Consider the following 20,528-nt stretch of genomic DNA (forward strand, 5'->3'; position numbering starts at 1 on the left):
GAGATCAGGTCGAGTCATACACTGTTAAGAAAACCACCAGATGAACACTAAGTCAGGGATAGGGAACGAGTCTCACACAAATACGGGAAGTCAGAGGCAGAAGGATCACCAGGGTATACGGTCAGCTGCTCTAGCCTGGAAGCATGAACTATCACTGACACAGGCAACCAGAAATAGCACCAATAAATAGCCACCCAAGAAACAAAAAGAGGCAGGAAAGGCCATGAGCAGGCCAGGGAAAGAGAAGCAAGAAGCAAACCCCGACCTGGATCAGCTATCTTCGTATAGCCTTCTCTCACTTTGTGAGCCTCCACCATTTTAATTTTCGGAGAGCTAGGCAGCTGCTTAGAAGAACCCATGGCCGCTGTTGTTTTGTGACAAGGGTAGAGGATAACCCTAACAGGCTAATGAAGGTCTTAAACCTTAGTCAAAGTTATCTGAGCACAAAAATCTCCAAGGGCACCCAAACTTTAGCATCAGCCCATTTTTCTTTTTGTAATTTTTAAAATGTGAAAGATGAAAATATATATACTTTTTGCCTAAAATACAAAGGAAATATGTAATCTTTAACTTAAGGCCTTTTAGAGATAATTTAATCTTCAACTTGCTTAACTGTTCACAATAACAGTAATTTTGACCAGGGGTGCCAAAAGTTTTACATGTCACTGAAGCCAGGTAATCACCCAGAATGGGTGACACCAGGAAGACCCAGCAGGCTGGGCCAGATTGGACAGCTGAGCTGTCAATCACAGTACCGACAACTCAGATTGCTCCTATCCTATAGAGTGGCTAAGCTGTCACTCACAGCATGTTTGACTCTTGACAAGGTCGTTTTCTAAGATTGGAAGAAGATAAATGTTGCTATATGTTGCCAACTTTAAAGGGAACCTGTCACCACGTTTTTGGAAGATGGGATAAAAATAGCGTTAAATAGGGGCAGAGGTGGGCGTTACATTAGTGTGTTTGTTATGCGTTTATTACCCACCTAAGTTGCCGAAATACCTTTGCAAAGTCTCCGTTTTCGCCTGTCAATCAGGCTGGTCTGGTCAAAAGGGCGTCTTGTCTTCCCCCAGATTTTGCGTAGTTTTCCGTTGGTGGCGTAGTGGTGTGCGCATGCCCAAGGTCCCGAGTCCTCTGCCAGGGGATTTAAAAGAGCGCGCTGTTCGTTATTTCATCCCGCGGCCATTTTCCTGAAGCCGCGGCCAGCAGAGCGCCGCTTCTGCGCACGCGCGGCCAAAGGAAGATGGCCGCGCCCACCGATCACCAATGAAATAACGAACAGCGCGCTCTTTTAAATCCCCTGGCAGAGGATTCGGGACCTTGGGCATGCGCACACCACTACGCCACCAACGGAAAACTACGCAAAATCTGGGGGAAGACAAGACACCCTTTTGACCAGACCAGCCTGATTGACAGGCGAAAACGGAGACTTTGCAAAGGTATTTCGGCAACTTAGGTGGGTAATAAACGCATAACAAACACACTAATGTAATATGACTCTGCCCCTATTTAACGCTATTTTTATCCCATCTTCCAAAAACGTGGTGACAGGCTCCCTTTAAATTAAAGATTTTAAAATTGCAAAATGTTAAAATTTTTTGCCAAATTTCTGATTTTTTTCCTAAATAAATGCAAGTCACATTGAGCAAATTTTACCACTATCAGGAAGTACAATGTGTCTAGAAAAGGCAATCTCAGAATTAGTGTGATCTATTAAAGCATTCCAGAGTTATTATGTCACAAAGTGACACTTGTCAGAATTGTAAAATTTGGCCTGGTTATGTGTCACGAGTGTGTCAGAGGCTGCAGACATTCACACTGCATCTAGATGTAGAAGATCTCAGCAGTTAGCTTTACAGACACCTTCCTAGTCCTTTTGACTTTAGGACCCAGAGGAAACCTCCCCCGGCTCTAGTTGGACCGGGGTGCTGGTCCCTGTTGAGGCTTGGAGCTATAGCAGTCAGCTATGTTCCTCTTTGGTGTTTGGAGGACCTCTGTGTTTCTCTCTGAGTCTACTCAAGCTAAGTGTTCCCCTTATTTGTGTATCCCATTTGTCTTTAGCGGTAGTGGGGATTGACTGGTGCATATTCTGTTCTTCCCTATGCAGGGCTTATCGCCAGGGTAAGGCAGGGGTTAGGTATCCTGCTAAGTGATAGGAGCGGAACCTATATAGGGATGCTTAGGGCAGACAGGGTGATGCTAGATCCGTCTAGGGGTCTCCACTCACCTTTTCCCTAGTGTTGGGTTCCCTTCCCCTTATCTCTTCGTGTTGCACTTAGTCTTTCCTATACTGTGCATGACATCATGAAGGTGTAAACAGGCTCAGGGGTGAAGAGGTTAATACTTTTTTTTCATATTTATTTTTAGTCATACAAGACTCCGGTCACCATAACAAATGAATGACAATCAGTTTTCATAAGGATACCATCTATGTTGGCTCTGCATTCAGCACTTTTGCATTGAAACACAGTAGCTTTAACTTGAACCCAACAAAACAATAACATATGCGTGGTTATTGAATGTTTCTTGTCACCTGGGTCTCCTGACACACCTTAAACACATACTAATAGGTTTAAATGAGTATCTGTGAAGAGATGATCAAACTTTTAGAAATTTAGATTTCGGCAGGTTTGGCAAATTTTTCTTAAAAATTTAATTTAGTTTGTTTTCCAGAAGGGTAAGCTGCTTTCTTTAATGTGTTTAAATGGGCCTCAGTAAAGTGAGATGTAAGAGAGCACCCTTCTCGCTGAGGATAATCAGTGATAATTATGTAGCTCTATATCAAAATGTGACTCTTTTGTCAGTTTGCTGTAGAATTGGCCTTCCCTGTGTGCTGTGAACTACACTACCTAATTCTTGGCAGATGTTCAACAGTAGTGAACATGAGCCCAAGGAGAGTTAAGAAGCAGGAAACACAAGACCAGAAGGGGAAAGAATGAGAGAGCGAAAGAAAGAAGAGAAAGATCCCATAAAGATTTTGGGTGAAGTCCTTGACTGATAGAATCATACAATATATAAAATGGTGATGGCCATTTTAAGGTGATTCATGCATATCAAATTGCACATTATTCAAATTTGCCAAGACCTGCGCATTCCAGAAAATTCGACTCATATTCTATTTGTGTTAAATGAATTTGATCATCTTATTTATGTAATTAGTTCTAATGTGTGAGAGATGCAGGCTCGATTTGGGGACTACGTTAATGTGAATGTGCAGACCAGCCTAGTGAATTATATCATTCACATTAAATCAATTAATGTAGCCATAAGGTTTATTCAATGATGTAAGTTCCTCATAGGCAGCTGCAAATAGCCTTGAACTTTTGCTTAATTTCATGGGTGGTGAGAACTTGCAAAAAGCTGTGATCTATAAATCTGCATCAATGGTTTTAAACAAACAGGAAAGTTAATGTCATTCATTAATATGGGTTGAAGCACCAGGCTTTCATTTCAATATTTGTTTAATTGTCACTGTCATTTCTACAGACTTTGCTTAAACTAACAGTGCTAGCAAATATTGCAAACTCTGTAATATATCTTCTTAGAGAAATATACTTTTTTCTCTGTCCTTGCCCTTGCCTCTGAACCTAATGATTCATTAAAAAATCCAGCTGAAATGTCTTGCCCAAGACAAGACAAACTGCCGCTCACTGAAGGAGCAGGTTACATCTACTGCTGTTGTGCTAGATAGAGACAAGAGAAAAGGGATCCTTCATTTCTTTGTGTGCAATGTATGGAAGACATCACAGCAGTTAGCCTCCTCCCACTAGCTTGGAGATGACTGAAAAAAAGAAATACAGTATGCACAGGAAACAAATGGTGAAAATTCAAGATGCAATTCATATAATGTAGACTTGGTGTTAGTCTTCTTGTACACACACATTATGCTATGATGCAGTGACCCCTGTTACAAGTAGGGGGTGCTGCATGGTCTCCCCAGAATATGCATTGAGGTGTATTGAGGCCATAGGAATGCATGGCAGTCGCAGGCATAACTATGGTGATGAGACAAAGTCCGGCATTATTGTGAATGGCCGGTATGTGTGTCGCAGAGGAAGATACTCTGCACTGTCAGCCTGAAGTAAGGTTGTTCTGGGACCTGTAGTCCCACAAGTAATTGTGTTGTTTTAGAGGGAGGCTGGCAGGGCTAGTTCTGACAGCTGGGTGGGTCGAACTAGCAACACACACCATCCATCTATGGGAGTGGTTACAGCTTGATAATGTGACCAGGGTGAGGGTCACATGGTTCCTGTGTATGGTTCCTGTGTATGGACCTGAATGGTTCTGGTCTGGAATGGTCTCTGTTAATTTCTACAATAATTCTCAAAGACTACACAAAAAATATATATCAAATTATTATATAGATATTAGATATATAGTATGATATTATTATATTTCAATTCTTGTTTGTGAGTCATGGATGTTAATAGGGTATAGGGTAATGGAGAGTGTGTAGATTCTGGACAGCTTGTGTTTTGGGAGGTCCTGTGTGGACCGGATCCCTGAACAGTGCACTGAGAGGCCGTGGATCTGGAAGACTGGTGTGTTGGGAGATCCTGGGAGTAGGATTGGATCCCTGAACAGTGCCCTAAGAGACTGGTGTGTTGGATGGTCCCAGGTGGGGACTGACTTCCTTAAGAGCACATGGAAAGGCCAATGTATGCAGAGTCTGCAATGGCACTGCATTGGGGGAGCTACAGCCCGTCTGAGGATCTGGACTGACTGATGTGTGCCTGCCAGGCAAGTTGGTGATCCCAGTTTTGCAGTTTCCCTGGAGGAGAGAGGACTTACAGGAGGTCAGCATGTGGAGCAGGAGCTCCAGAAAGGTAACACCCGGGAAGGGGGCTATCATAACGGCAGAGACGTATCTGCCAGTGGAACAGACTGTTGGTGCTTGTTGTGTTCCACAGACATTGATGAACTGTTCGGCGTACGGTCACCTATGGTAACTGGATGAAGTGAGAAGTCCAGCATGTGTAGTGTCTGTGAGTTGAAGCTGAATATGAAATGTAAATGATGAACTGTGCATGTCCCGGTTTATGCTGCGTAAAAAAAACGGATTGACTGTTTAAGTGAAAAACCGTGCCTGTCTGAGTGTATCCCGTTGCCAAGTGAGTGTCCCCCAATACATGCAGCGAGCGCTATCTCACACTGCTTATTCTGAAAAGTCACCTAAACAACATATATTCTTAAAAAGTCTTGTAGTGGTGATGCAGCAGCATAAGGGGATAATTTTTATGCTTGCTAAAGAGACTCGTTATTTCAATTAAAGGGGCTGTCCAGTTCAAATTGATAAGTCTGCAGTGACTGTGTGTGACTGCAGACTTATAAATCTCCTCAGTGCACACGGTGCACTGCAGGAATTCGCTGGCTTCTGAGTCGGGACCGGAGGGTATGTATAAGTTATTCTGTATGTACTCCCAGCAAGTGGGTGCGGCCTAACTTCCATACACTTGCATAGAAAGAGGCAGCGCCCTCTAGTTGGCCACGCCCACTGGACTAGATGGAGTAGATAGGCGTAGCCTTGCTCAATACAAGTGTATGGCCACGTCCACTAGATGGCTTTTGCCCGGGAGTATGTATAACTCATGCATTCCTGCCGGTCCCAACTCAGAAACCAGCAAATTCCTGCAGAGCACAGTGCGTACCGTGGGGGGATTCATAAGCCTGCAGTCACACAGAGTAACTGCAGTCTTATCGATATGGACTAGACAACCCCTTTAAAAGAATTTTTCTCTTTATACACACTATTCTAAAAGTGTGATGACAAAAAGCCGAAACAGAATCCAACATTTTTCAATGCTTTCAGTGCAAAAACAAAGGAAATGAGTTTTCCCATGAAAATGCTTGTCAACTTCCCCATTACCTTCACAGTTTAATAATAGCTATTTTACCATAACTGTTGTTTCAAAGACATTTATTTTGAGAAGTTTTATCAAAATTGCATTTGAAAAATGCTGTACAAGTGGGAATGACATAATAAGTGTGGGAGATAGCAGAATACATTATGCTCTGTGTTCTTATTTTCAGAACATTTAGTGAAGACTCAGTATGATACTTTCCATAAAAATCATTGGTAATGAAATATTAGTTAGAGGTTTATATATTTAGCAGCCAGTATAGTATGCTGTCATTCTGGTCGACAAAACACTTCTCTTTATTACATGCAATATGATTTTCTCTGTTAACCATAAGAGCAGTTTCGGTGATGATAAATTGTTTGACATTTCCTATCATAGGGGACAATGCTGGAGACATACTAAGGTCACTGCAGGACATTGCACTCTTTAATGTGTTTCAGACAATGATTTCCATGCCATGGTCTAGTCTGTTTTCCCATACAGCACACTATCAGGTTACACTAAGCAACCTGGATATTGATTGCAACATATTATTGTGGCTGTAAATCATATTATATGATATATATTATACACAAGAATTGAAGTGATGGTCACGTATTGAGCCATGACAAGAACTTGGAATTCCATACTTACTTCAATGTGTATAGCTTGGTGTCTGAGATTTACAGTATTTATTGAATATTACATACTGTAGAAGAGATTTGTTTTATAAAGAAATTGTCCTAACTGGGATGCTTATGGAACATCAATAGAATAAGGCATAAATAATATATGATAGATAGGTCCCAGTATCCATTTCTATGGCAAACTTGCTGAGAGCACTTGTTTAGCAATTTTTGGTGATCCCCTAGAAATTAATAGAATCGGGTGCATATTTGGCCAGCTCTCCATTTATGATTCATGATTCTCTAGAGCAGTGCTCCCCATCCTCTCTTTCCAGGAGAACCACATTCAGCTCTGTATAAAGTCAGCCAAAGCTCTCCCAGATAAATCACACAGGGGTAGTATATTTGAATCCAGGGGTTCCCACCTTACCCCGATTCAGTATTCGCGCATCAAGCACTCCCACCACACTATCCCATGTAGCTTTAAGCACCTCCTCAAGATGGCAGTATCATCATATTTCCAGATTACTATTCTTAATTTATCTTTTCACCCCCAAGACCATTATATGACCATCCAGATTTGGTCTTCTGTGCGGGTCTTATCAAAATTGTCTCTATCAGGAAACCTGCCTGTTTGCTAGATCTGGTACTAATGCACCAAGCTGGAAGACAAGCGTGAGCAGCACATCATAGGCCTGTGAGTCTCACGTGGCTCCTGAAACACAGGTTGGGGACCATTGCTGTAGAGAAAAATGTCTTCTAGTGGTGTTACAATCTTTAATCAGATATTTATTCCGTCAAAATGCCATAAATTATCAAGATGGATAGACCACTTTAAGTAAAACTACAAAAATTGCACACTTACTGCATGCAGAAATTTTGAAAAACATTACATATAATGAATAGTGATGACCGAGTATACTCGTTGCTCGGGTTTTCCTGAGCAGTTTCGGGTGACCTCCGAGTATTTGTAAGTGCGCGGAGATTTCGTTTTTGTTGCCTCAGCTGCATGATTCACAGCTGATAGACAGCTTGAATACATGTGGGGATTCCCTAGCAGCAAGGCAACCCCCTCATGTACTCAGGCTGGCTAGTAGCTGTAAATCATGCAGCTGCGTCAACAAAAACTAAACCTCTGAGCAGTTACAAATACTCAGAGACCACCCGAGCGTGCTCGGGAAAACCCAAGCAACAAGTACACTCGCTCATCACTAATTATGAAACCATTCGCAATGGGTAAGGAAAATACACTGTACTATGTAAATGGGAAAAGTCCTATTTTCTAAAATAACATATCTAACGTGGTCACACAAATGAAATGTGGATGGCCTTGGTGAACTCGCCTAGGGCTAATTTCACACGATGCACATTTGATCAGTATTTTGCATAAATATTTTTTAGCCAAAATCAGTAGTGCATAGAGAATAAATATAACTCATTCCAAAATACATTTCCTGTGTCAAAGCACAGATGAACATTACTGACCAAATCCGCTCTGTGTGAACTCAGCCTAAGGTGTTTTTAAGATTTATTTCTTTTACCAAACATTAATTAATTCAACAGAATTTTACTATTTGTAAACTATATAAATATGTTAACTGCTTCTAAAAACAAAATAGGAATCCTCAATTTATAAAATAGGATTGTCTCATCAATTATGTGACCTGGAAAGGACGCTTGTTCCACCGATAACTTACCATCTATCCTGTCTATGAACTTTGGACTCTTGCCTAGTGTTCCAGAGTTGACAGTCTCTGAAGAAATGCTTAACTTAGTGTTTGGGTCTCGTTTTGGTTTTGGGGGTGGTTGTTTCCGGGAACAACCACTGCTGTCATCATCAGCACCACCCACTGAATGTAGGGACTGTGAACGCACTGCGAATCCACTAGAACATGGATGTGGTAGCCTGTCTTGAGGTGCAGGCATTGTCATAAATCCCATGCGGAAATGTTTATTGACGTAGCTTCCTTCACTTGCTCTTGCCACTTGTCCACCGATACTGTAGAAATAAAAAATAAATATTAAAAATCCAAATGTTTTTCTACCAGGCAATTAAAAAATCTGAAACTAACAGATTAATTGTAAAACAATAGTGTCCATTAAGAACTGATATAAAATTGGTCAAAACAGATCCTATTGCTTACAATTCATCAAGGTTAGAGTTTCACTGGTAAAACTCCTGCTCTAAGGTATGTCCATATGTAATGGCAAACACCAGTTGCAAATCAAGTCATAGTTTGTCACCGATTTACTTTGAAATTGCACTCTAATCATTGTAAAGCGGGATTTCCACCTTGAAAATCCCTAGAAGAAATTAACATGATACAGATTTAAAATCTGCACCACTTGTCAATTTTCTGCAAGATTTTTTTTTTTTAATATGTGGATGACATTTGCAATCTCATCTACTCTGCTACTGTGACTTACTAGGATTTTCCTATCCACCACGATACGATATGTACAAACAAATTCCCAGACTTTTTAAAGTTGCTTCAAAGTGGTAACCAAGTCAAAACATATTGATGACCTACAGTGGGTAAGGAAAGTATTCAAACCCCTTTAAATTTTTCACTCTTTGCTTTCACTCTTTGCGCAAGCATCGGGAAAGGTCAGAGAGGCCCGGCGCCTACACACTGCAGTACTTTTCTCTGCCCCTGGGCGAAGGAGATCGACCGAAACGTGCGTTGGGGTGTGTGCGCGTACTTCAGGAACCCTACACTGGTGCAGCTCCTCATAAGGAATAGTCTTATTAGATCTTGCTATCGATTTATAGCTAAATTTATGCTCTGCATTATGCTACCTCTGGAAAGCTTGATTTGCTACATTTACATGTAGCCTGTTATATCAGGCGTACATATATATATGCACCCTCTCTTATACCGTCCTACCTGGATGGGGAGTTAATTATATGTTATTTATCTTGTGTTGAGTGGCTCCTGTATACGCGCACACTTGTTTTTTGTACTTCTGTATAGTGGTTGTTTTTTATTGCATGCCATCCCTAAGCCTGGTGTTTGATTGTCCTATTTACTGTTTATAATAAAGAATTTTCATTTTTATATATTTGGACTCTTTTGGTCGTCTTTTTCTGGCTTTATTGCCTTTTCTCACCCTGCATTGTTTAGCGACCAGTTCACATTGATTAGTCCATTTCATTCAGCTGGCTAAGCAATATGGCTATGAGTTAGTCTTTTTATTGATATATTGGTTATACACATTTATGTGCCATGCTGATTGTCTTTGCAAGTATATTTCTTGGGTTTTTTTCTGCCCTCAACAGGGCAGACAAAGTACGCCTGGGCTGGAGCCGCAGCCTGAAGACAAGAAGAGGACGTCATCGTAAGAAGATGGGACCGGACCGGACCGCGACGCCCATTGAACCAGAACAGAACTGGGACCGCCCCTGGGTGAGTCTAATCTAACCTCCTTTTCTCATATTTCAGGATACATCGGGGGCTTATCGGGGTGCCGGTGGGCTTAGCTCACCTTCGATTTTGGGGGTGACAGGTTCCCTTTAATGAGAAAAAAAATGAACTTTTTTAATTTACCAAATGGCTACAATGAAAGAAAGAGTGAAAAATGTTAAGGGGTCTGAATACTTTCTGTACCCACTGTATGCACAGGATAGGTCACCAGTATGTGATCATCTGGGGCGTGACACTCGGCACCCACATGGATCAGCTGATATTTGCGTTGACGCCCATAGGATGTAATTAAATGACAAAAGACTGACTGGTACTTCCAAGCTAATGTGAACAGTTGCATACTAGGAGCAGACATCTCCATATACAGTAAAAAACAAAAATTGCACTCTGTAGTGCTAAAGCATATCAATATGGAATATATGAAATATGAATAGCAATACTGCTCTGGATACTAGGGAAAAAGTGAGGCGCTTAGCTCATAATTATGTGCTAAGCGTCTCATTTTTTTCCTAGTATCCAGAAGCAGTATTGCTATTCATATTTCACATATTCCATATTGACATGCTTTAGCACTACAGAGTGCAACTTTTTTTGTTTATCGCAGGATGTAATCACTTTGAATACAGATACAAAGCACATCTCCTTTCAGTGTGTTGTGGCTACTGCTGGGTAATGCAGAACGGCTTCAATTCTTTATTAGCAGTAGAAAATGTTAGAAAACTTTAATACAACAAAATGTAGAGAAACCAAAGTGCATTATAATACATAAGAATAGTTGAATATAAATTAAGTCAGATCCAACACATTGTGATATTTGACCATGCTTTGGATATGATTATGACTTTTCTTCAGTATGGGTTTTAATAATACTAACTAAACAAGAAAAAAAAATATTAGAAAATGCATATTATCAAGAATCTGTCACTCAGTCAGCACCTAAGAGAATGGGTTTCTACCTAAAATCTAAAAGACAGAAGCTTTGGTGACTATAGAATAATGCAATGGATGCTTCTATTACATTATTTCATTAAAAAAATGCAGATGACTTTTATGGGCATGGTTTGTTTGGAATGTTTGTCCAGTCTATATTTCTTTTCCACACATATTTACAACACAGCATCATTAATATTGGTTTTCAGAACTAGCTGAAGATTAAGATTCAAAAACCGAGTTAACCTTCAAAGCCCACATCCCCCGTGCTGGCTAGTCGTCGGTGGATCCCTGGTGCCACATTGGCAATAACATGGTGTCTTAATATGGAACTATCGAGCTCCATCACTAGCGGCAGTGGTGATATCAGTGGGGTCGACATATGGCCAGAGTGTGGAGACAATCCATCACACAGAAGTGTAGAAAATAAGAACCATCAGGGGACCATTGGCTCGGTTGTGTTGAGGCATTTGATTTCACCATATTCAGTTATTATTTGAGTTTGAATGCTTGCTCTTTCTAGCTTTATGTGGCAAACAAATAGAACAAATGATTTATGAAAAATAATGTGCCTTTTGAGTTAACTCCCTATTACATAAACATATTTTTGTATGCAATTAAAGAAGCACTCCTCCCATCAAAGTTTTTATCCTCTTAATATATTGCAGTCATGGTATTATACAGCACTGTGTACTTACAATTGCTCATTTTGCCTTTCTATCCAGTTAATTCTCCTCTTTTCCCTGCTCTATGTAGAAACAAGGAGTATCTTGTGCCTGCATTTATTATCCCCTGCCAGGGACTTTTGCAGTGACTCATGACTCATATAGGAAAAATGAACCTCCTGTTTCTAAAAAAAAAAAATCTTAGAAGGTTTCAGCTAGTCAGTTTTTAATCACGTGATCTCATCGACCTAATGTGTCTTTGATAACCTAACATCTTCTATGCAGTAAATACATTTACTTAGAGTTACAAGAAATCATTTTTGAAAGTATTGTAAGATAGCTGCCGGATGAGTCCTTGAGGGGAGATGTGTGTCATCACGGCTATTAGCTGCGGTGATGTGAGCTCGGAAGTATGCTCCAGCACGCATAGTGGTGAGAGAGTTATTTGGCCATTCCAGGGCTGAGTTTTACAAGCAGTCATAAGAGATGGGTGGGAATGACCGCTCACATATCCCAACCCCAGAAGCGTGGTTTGGCTAATAAAATGGAGGCCAAATGTCTCATTCGGTGTCTGTGGCTGGAGGTATAGAGACCTCCAGTGTAAGTTGCTGAACACACTGACCTGAGCGGGCAGAACCGCAGTACTACATGGACTGCTTATTTTTCTGTTTGTTTTCCACTTTGTGCTGTAAAAGGCTGTCTGTTTTTTTGGCTATCCAGAGCGGTTTATGCAGTTTTAATAAACTTGCTTGGGCATTTCAACAATACCCTTTCCCGTGCCTACGTCAACCGCAGCCGAGTTGAGTACAGATTTCTACAGTACATAGACAACCCAAATTTTATAATGTAGTATGGAGCTCACAACGCTTCCCGATGAATGTATAGCTGAGAATGTTGAGCTGGTGTGGGCCAGAGGCTACTGGTGCAGCACGACAATGAAGACTACTGGAAAAGGAAATTTTGGTAAATCCATCCGGTAGGCTAAAATTCCTTCATTAGAAATCAATTAAAACTAGCAAATTCATGCAGAGATTAAAACACTAAGGCGTTTCTGGGGCGACAATCGCTCTTATTCATAGCATCAATACTATGACTAAGGGTAGTTATTGCACCAAAAATGCGTTAGCTTTTAAATCTCTGAATGGATTTGCTTGTTTAATGTCTTTCTAATAAAGAAATTTTAAGCTATCTACCCAAACTATAGTCAATGGACCCTGGACAAATTGCCATCATCAGAGAAAAAATGGTGTCAGACAGAGTGGCCATTCAATGATATGAAACTGTATTAATCCAAGAACCAATCCCTGATTCTCTTGACTGCTAACCATCGTCTCCCCTTGTTCCTGTCTATTTACATGGCACAAAGTCTGACACATACAGATTGATAAGCACTCTTCGAAATAAAGGACATCATAGGCTGTTAGCTTAAATAATGGTAGGTGTTGATCCCACTTCATTACATTTGACAGGAAGGAAACTTGAGTCTGTAATGGCTTGCATGCATTAGAAGGCACAACATCAATTTAGATGATTGTTAAAGAGAAAAGTTAATTATCTCATATGGTAATGTTATAGGAATATGAATTTTGGATTTCGAGATGTCATATTAATGCAATGTTGTCCTCTGAGAGAGCTACATTGATCTCTGATCAGGGTGTATTCTGGCAACATTTAAAGGAATGCCAAATTTGTGTTATTATTTATACAGATTGTTTATGTCTTAAAGTTTGTTCATTGCATAATGAGAAGTTCTGAAACTTTCTAATCCGCTATTTGTTTTAACTTTTCAAATTGTCTCCTCGCTGTAAGCGATTGGAAACATTTTTAAATACAGAAGTCGATTTCAGACAGCTGTCGTCAGCCACATTTTCATGTCTGTAGCACAGCCACAACACCTTGCCTACTGACAGATCTAATGAACTGAATTAGGATCAACACAGAACCATATGCTGATCTAAATTTGGTTTAATAGACCAATGGGGGTCAGGGCTTTAATCCAGATGTTAATATTCTGTTCTGTTGCTGGCTGAAAATCTATTATAAGAATAATAACCAATACACATTTAATCTCCCCATAGCCTGTCCTATACTAATTAACCAACTTATAAATTATTTTCCCCTCTAAATCCCAATCCCCTACTTCTCTTAAAATTCCTCTCCCCATACCTCTTTCAACATTGGTGTTATAAACACGAGATATTAAAGCCTTTTGACCTATCTAGAGGTATGAAACTTCTCTTAATTACTTGATAATGCTTATATAAAGTGGGGAAAAAAGTATTTAGTCAGCCACCAATTGTGCAAGTTCTCCCACTTAAAAAGATGAGAGAAGCCGGTAATTGACATTATAGGTAGAACACAACTATGAGAGTCAAAATGAGAAAACAAATCCAGAAAATCACCTTGTCTGATTTGGTAAGATTTATTTTGCAAACTATGGTGAAAAATAAGTATTTGGTCACCTAAAACATGCAAGATTTTTGGCTCTCACAGACCTGTAACTTCCTCTTTAAGAAACTCATCTGTCCTCCACTCATTACCTGTAGTAATGGCGCCTGTTTGAACTTGTTATCAGTATAAAAGACGCCTGTCCACAACCTCAAACAGTCACACTCCAAACTCCACTATGGTGAAGACCAAAGAGCTGTCGAAGGACACTAAAAACAAAATTGTAGCCCTGCACCAAGGCTGGGAAGACTGAATCTGCAATAGGCAAACAGCTTGGTGTGGTGAAATCAACCATGGGAGCAATAATAAGAAAATGGAAGACATACAAGACCACTGATAATCTCCCTCGATCTGGGGCTCCATGCAAGATCTCACCCCGTGGGGTCAAAGTGATCACAAGAAAAGTGTGCAAATATCCCAGAACCACATGGGGGATTTAGTGAATGACCTGCATTGAGCTTGGACCACCATAACAAAGGTTACCATCAGTAACACACTACACCACCAGGGACTCAGATCCTGCAGTGCCAGACGTGCCCCCTGCAAAAGCCAGTACATGTCCGGGCCTGTCTGAAGTTTGCTAGAGAGCATTTGGATTATCCAGAAAAGTATTGGGAGAATGTCATATGGTCTTATAAAACCAAAGTAGAACTGTTTGGTAGTAACAAAACTCATCGTGTTTGGAGCAGACAGAATGCTGAGTTGCATCCAAAGAACACCATACCTACTGTGAAGCATGGGGGTGGCAACATCATGCTTTAGGGCTGTTTCTTTGCAAAGGGACCGGGATGACTGATCCATGTACATGAAAGAATGAATGGGGCCATGTATCGTGAGATTTTGAGTGCAGACCTCCTTCCATCCGCAAGGGCATTGAAGATGAAACATGGATGGGTCTTTCAGCATGACAAGGATCCCAATCACACCACCAGGGCACTGAAGGAGTGGCTTTGTTAGAAGCATATGAAGGTCCTGGAGTGGCCTAGAAAGTCTCCAGATCTCAACCCCATAGAAAACCTTTGGAGGGAGTTGATAGTCCGTGTTCCCCAGCGACAGGCACAAAACATCACTACTCTAGAGGGGATCTGCATGGAGTAATGGGCCAACATACCACCAATAGTGTTTGCCAACCTTGTGAAGACTTACAGAAAACGTTTGACCTCTGTCATTGCCAACAAAGGATATATAGCAAAATAGTGAGACGAACTTTTGTTAATGACCAAATACCGTATATACTCGAGTATAAGCCGACCTGAGTATAAGCCAACACCCCTAATTTTGCCTCAAAAAACTGGGAAAGCATAATGACTCTAGTATAAGCCTAGGGTGGAAAATGTAGCAGCTACCGGTAAATGTCAAAAATAAAAATGATACCAATAAAAGTAAAATTAATTGAGACATCAGTAGGTTGTGTTTTTGAATATCCATATTGAATCAGGAGCCCCATATAATGCTCCATACAGTTCATGATGGGCCCCATAAGATGCTCCACACAAATAACACCCCATATAAGGCTGCACAAATGCTGATTATGGCCCCATAAGATGCTCCAAACAGACATTTGCCCCATATAATGCTCCACAAATGCGGATTATGACCCCATAAGATGCTCCATACAGACATTTGCTCCATATAATGCTGCACAAATGCTGATTTTGGCCCCATAAGATGCTCCATAGAGTCATTTGCCCCATGTAATGCTCCATAAATGCTGATTATAACCCCATAAGATGCTCCATACAGTCATTTACCCCATGTAATGCTCCATAAATGCTGGTTATGGCCCCATAAGATGCTCCATACAGTCATTTGCCCCATGTAATGCTCCATAAATGCTGATTATGGCCCCATAAGATGCTCCATACAGTCATTTTCCCCATGTAATGCTCCATAAATGCTGATTATGGCCCCATAAGATGCTCCATTGTTGTGGATTCTGTTTGCGGGCTCCCTCTGGTGGTTACTGCTGGTACTGGGTGACTTTGGTGGGTTGCGGCCTTTGGTTTCCATCTGTCCATCAGAGGCTGGGTGTTTCCTATTTTACCTGGCCTCTCTGTCATTTCCCTTGCCGGCTATCAATGTGTTCAGATGTGCTCTGTTTGGTTCCTGCCTACCTGCTCCCAGATCTTTCAGGATAAGCTAAGTGCTGATTTTCAGTTGTTTGGTTTTTTTGTCCAGCTTGCTTAGAATGTCTCTTTGTTAGCTGGTTGCTCTAGTGGACTGAGGTTCTCCCCATGTGCCATGAGTTGGCACATGGGTTCTTGTAATCTCAGGATGGTTTTTTTGATTAGGGTTTTTTGCTGACCGCTCAGTCCCCTTTTGTGTCATTCTGCTTTCTAGTTTTCAGCGGGCCTCTATTTGCTAAAGCTATATACATCATCTCTATGTGTGTGCCTTCATCTCTTCACCGTCAATACATGTGGGGGGCAACTATATCTTTGGGGTTAATTCCTCTGGAGGCAAGTGAGGTCTTTGTTTTCTCTGCAGTACTAGTTAGCTCTTAGGCTGGTGCGTGGCGTCTAGAACCAACGTAGGCACGCTCCCTGGCTATCTCTAGTTGCGTTTGTCAGGCGTAGGGCAGCGGTCAGCCCAGGTTCCATCACCCTAGAGCTCGTCCGATATTTATTATACTTTGCTCATCCTGTGCTATCCCTAGCCATTGGGGATTCATGACAGTATAGCCGGCCCACAAAGTGTTAATTGTTTGGGCTGAAGCAGGAGAATAAGAAGTGTTCAAGGAAAATTTTTTTTTTTTCCTTCAGAGTTTTGCTGCCTAGCCCTTAATTGCTGTCTAGCTGCTTCTTACCTCCTCTTAACCCTTGAATGGCTCTGATCTTAGCTGTTTATCATGGATGTCCAGAGTTTGGCTTCCAGCCTGAGTAATCTCGCGGCAAAGGTTCAAAACATACAGGATTTCGTTGTTCACACTCCCATGTCTGAACCTAGAATTCCTATTCCAGAGTTTTTTTCTGGAGATAGATCTACCTTCCTGAATTTCAGGAACAATTGTAAATTGTTTCTCTCTTTGAAATCTCGCTCCTCTGGAGACCCTGCTCAACAGGTCAAGATTGTTATATCGTTCCTACGGGGCGACCCTCAGAATTGGGCATTTGCATTGGCACCAGGGGATCCTGCATTGCTCAGTGTGGATGCGTTTTTTCTGGCATTGGGATTGCTCTATGAGGAACCTAACCTAGAGATTCAGGCTGAAAAGGCTTTATTAGCCCTCTCTCAGGGGCATGATGAAGCGGAAATATATTGTCAGAAATTTCGGAAATGGTCGGTGCTTACTCAGTGGAATGAGTGCGCCCTGGCTGCAAACTTCAGAAATGGTCTTTCTGAGGCCATTAAGGATATTATGGTGGGGTTTCCTGCGCCTACAGGTTTGAATGAGTCTATGGCTATGGCCATTCAGATTGATCGGCGTTTACGGGAGCGCAAACCCGTGCACCAGTTGGCGGTGTCTTCTGAACAGGCACCTGAGACTATGCAATGTGATAGAATTCAGTCCAGAAGTGAACGGCAAAAGTATAGGCGGAAAAATGGTTTGTGTTTTTATTGTGGTGATTCAGCTCATGTTATATCAGCATGCTCTAAACGCACAAAAAGGGTTGATAAATCTTTTGCCATTGATACTCTGCAGTCTAAGTTCATTTTGTCTGTGACTCTGATTTTTTTCACTGTCTTCCATTTCCGTCGATGCCTATGTGGATTCAGGCGCTGCCCTGAGTCTTATGGATTGGTCATTTGCTAAACGCTGCGGTTTTAGTCTAGAGCCTCTGGAAGTTCCTATTCCTCTGAAAGGAATTGATTCTACACCATTGGCTATGAATAAACCGCAGTATTGGACACAAGTGACCATGCGCATGACTCCCGTTCATCAGGAGGTGATTCGCTTCCTTGTACTGTATAATTTACATGATGTACTAGTGCTTGGTCTGCCATGGTTACAAACTCATAATCCTGTCCTGGACTGGAAAACAATGTCTGTGCTAAGCAGGGGATGTCACGGGGTTCATGATGATGCACCTCCGATTTCTATAGCTTCATCTACTCCTTCGGAGATCCCTGCGTTTTTGTCGGATTATAGGGATGTTTTTGAGGAGCCTAAGCTCAATTCGCTCCCTCCCCATAGAGAGTGTGACTGTGCTATAGAATTGATTCCTGGCAGTAAGTTCCCTAAGGGTCGTTTATTTAATCTGTCACTGCCAGAGCATACTGCTATGCGGAATTATATTAAGGAGTCCTTGGAAAAGGGACATATTCGTCCATCTTCGTCCCCTCTGGGAGCAGGTTTTTTTTTCGTGGCAAAAAAAGATGGTTCCCTGAGGCCTTGTATAGATTATCGCCTTCTGAATAAGATTACAGTCAAATACCAGTATCCATTGCCATTATTTACTGATTTGTTTGCTCGCATTAAGGGGGCTAGGTGGTTCACTAAAATAGATCTTCGTGGTGCGTATAATCTGGTGCGGATAAAACAGGGTGATGAGTGGAAAACCGCATTTAATACGCCTGAGGGCCATTTTGAGTATTTGGTAATGCCTTTTGGACTCTCCAATGCTCCGTCAGTCTTTCAGTCCTTTATGCACAATATTTTCCGTGAATATCTGGATAAGTTTATGATTGTGTATTTGGATGATATTTTGGTGTTTTCTGATGACTGGGAGTCTCATGTTCTACAGGTCAGGAAGGTGTTTCAGGTTTTGCGGGCCAATTCTCTGTTTGTGAAGGGCTCAAAGTGTCTCTTCGGAGTCCAGAAGATTTCTTTTTTGGGGTACATTTTTTCTCCTTCTACTATTGAGATGGATCCCGTTAAGGTTCAGGCTATTTGTGACTGGACACAACCTACATCTGTTAAGAGCCTTCAGAAGTTCTTGGGGTTTGCTAATTTTTATCGTCGGTTCATTGCTAATTTTTCCAGTATTGTTAAACCTTTGACTGATTTGACTAAAAAGGGTGCTGATGTTGCTGATTGGTCTCCTGCGGCCGTGGAGGCCTTTCGGGAACTTAAGCGCCGGTTTTCTTCTGCTCCTGTGTTGTGTCAACCAGATGTTTCACTTCCTTTCCAGGTGGAGGTTGATGCTTCCGAGATTGGAGCGGGGGCGGTTTTGTCACAGAGAAGTTCTAATGGCTCGGTGATGAAGCCATGTGCTTTCTTCTCTAGAAAATTCTCGCCCGCCGAGCGCAATTATGATGTGGGTAATCGGGAGCTTTTGGCCATGAAGTGGGCATTTGAGGAGTGGCGTCATTGGCTTGAGGGTGCTAAACATCGCGTGGTGGTCTTGACTGATCACAAGAATCTCACTTACCTTGAGTCTGCCAGGCGTTTGAATCCTAGACAGGCTCGTTGGTCGTTTTTTTTTTCTCGTTTCAATTTCGTGGTTTCATACCTGCCAGGTTCAAAGAATGTGAAGGCAGATGCTCTTTCCAGGAGTTTTGTGCCTGACTCTCCTGGAGACACTGGGCCTGCTGGTATCCTTAGGGATGGGGTAATATTGTCTGCCGTATCCCCAGACTTGCGACGCGCATTGCAGGAGTTTCAGGTGGATAAACCGGATCGATGTCCACCAGAAAGACTGTTTGTTCCGGATGATTGGACCAGTAGAGTCATCTCCGAGGTCCAATCTTCTGTGTTGGCTGGTCATCCTGGAATATTTGGTACAAGAGACTTGGTGGCCAGGTCTTTTTGGTGGCCTTCCTTGTCTAGGGATGTGCGTACCTTTGTGCAGTCTTGTGAAGTGTGTGCTCGAGCTAAGCCTTGCTGTTCACGGGCTAGTGGGTTGTTGTTATCCTTGCCCATCCCGAAGAGGCCTTGGACGCACATTTCCATGGATTTTATTTCTGATCTCCCGGTTTCACAGAAAATGTCCGTTATCTGGGTTGTGTGTGACCGCTTTTCTAAGATGGTTCATTTGGTGCCCTTGCCTAAGTTGCCCTCCTCCTCTGAGTTGGTTCCTTTGTTTTTTCAGAACGTGGTTCGTTTGCATGGGATTCCGGAGAATATCGTTTCTGACAGGGGATCCCAGTTTGTGTCTAGATTTTGGCGGACGTTTTGTGCCAAGATGGGCATTGATTTGTCTTTCTCGTCTGCATTCCATCCTCAGACGAATGGCCAGACGGAGCGAACTAATCAGACCTTGGAAACTTATTTGAGGTGTTTTGTTTCTGCTGATCAGGATGACTGGGTTGCTTTTTTGCCACTGGCCGAATTTGCTCTTAATAATCGGGCTAGTTCGGCCACGTTGGTCTCTCCTTTTTTTTGTAATTCGGGGTTTCATCCTCGTTTTTCCTCTGGTCAGGTGGAGTCTTCGGATTGTCCTGGAGTGGACGTGGTGGTGGACAGGCTACATCACATTTGGAATCAGGTGGTGGACAATTTGAAGTTATCTCAGGAGAAGACTCAGCAGTTTGCTAATCGCCGTCGCCGCGTGGGTCCCCGACTTCTTGTTGGGGACTTGGTGTGGTTGTCTTCTCGTTTTGTCCCTATGAAGGTCTCTTCTCCTAAGTTCAAGCCTCGGTTCATCGGTCCTTATAGGATCTCGGAGATTCTTAACCCTGTATCTTTCCGTTTGGATCTTCCAGCATCGTTCG

At 41.9% G+C, this 20,528-nt stretch overlaps 1 protein-coding gene across 4 annotated transcripts in view; it reads right to left on the reverse strand.

Annotated features, from left to right (window-relative positions):
• NYAP2 (neuronal tyrosine-phosphorylated phosphoinositide-3-kinase adaptor 2) overlaps window positions 1-20,528 on the reverse strand; it is a 286,407-nt gene that overhangs the window by 90,720 nt on the left and 175,159 nt on the right. For all 4 annotated transcript variants that reach the window (XM_077290780.1, XM_077290779.1, XM_077290782.1 and 1 more), the window contains one exon: window positions 8,164-8,465. In XM_077290780.1, coding sequence (XP_077146895.1) covers window positions 8,164-8,465 — 302 coding nt within the window. The remainder of the gene's footprint in view (window positions 1-8,163; window positions 8,466-20,528) is intronic.

This window comes from Ranitomeya variabilis, chromosome 2 (assembly GCF_051348905.1).
Source record: "Ranitomeya variabilis isolate aRanVar5 chromosome 2, aRanVar5.hap1, whole genome shotgun sequence".
Classification (NCBI taxonomy): Eukaryota; Metazoa; Chordata; class Amphibia; order Anura; family Dendrobatidae; genus Ranitomeya; species Ranitomeya variabilis.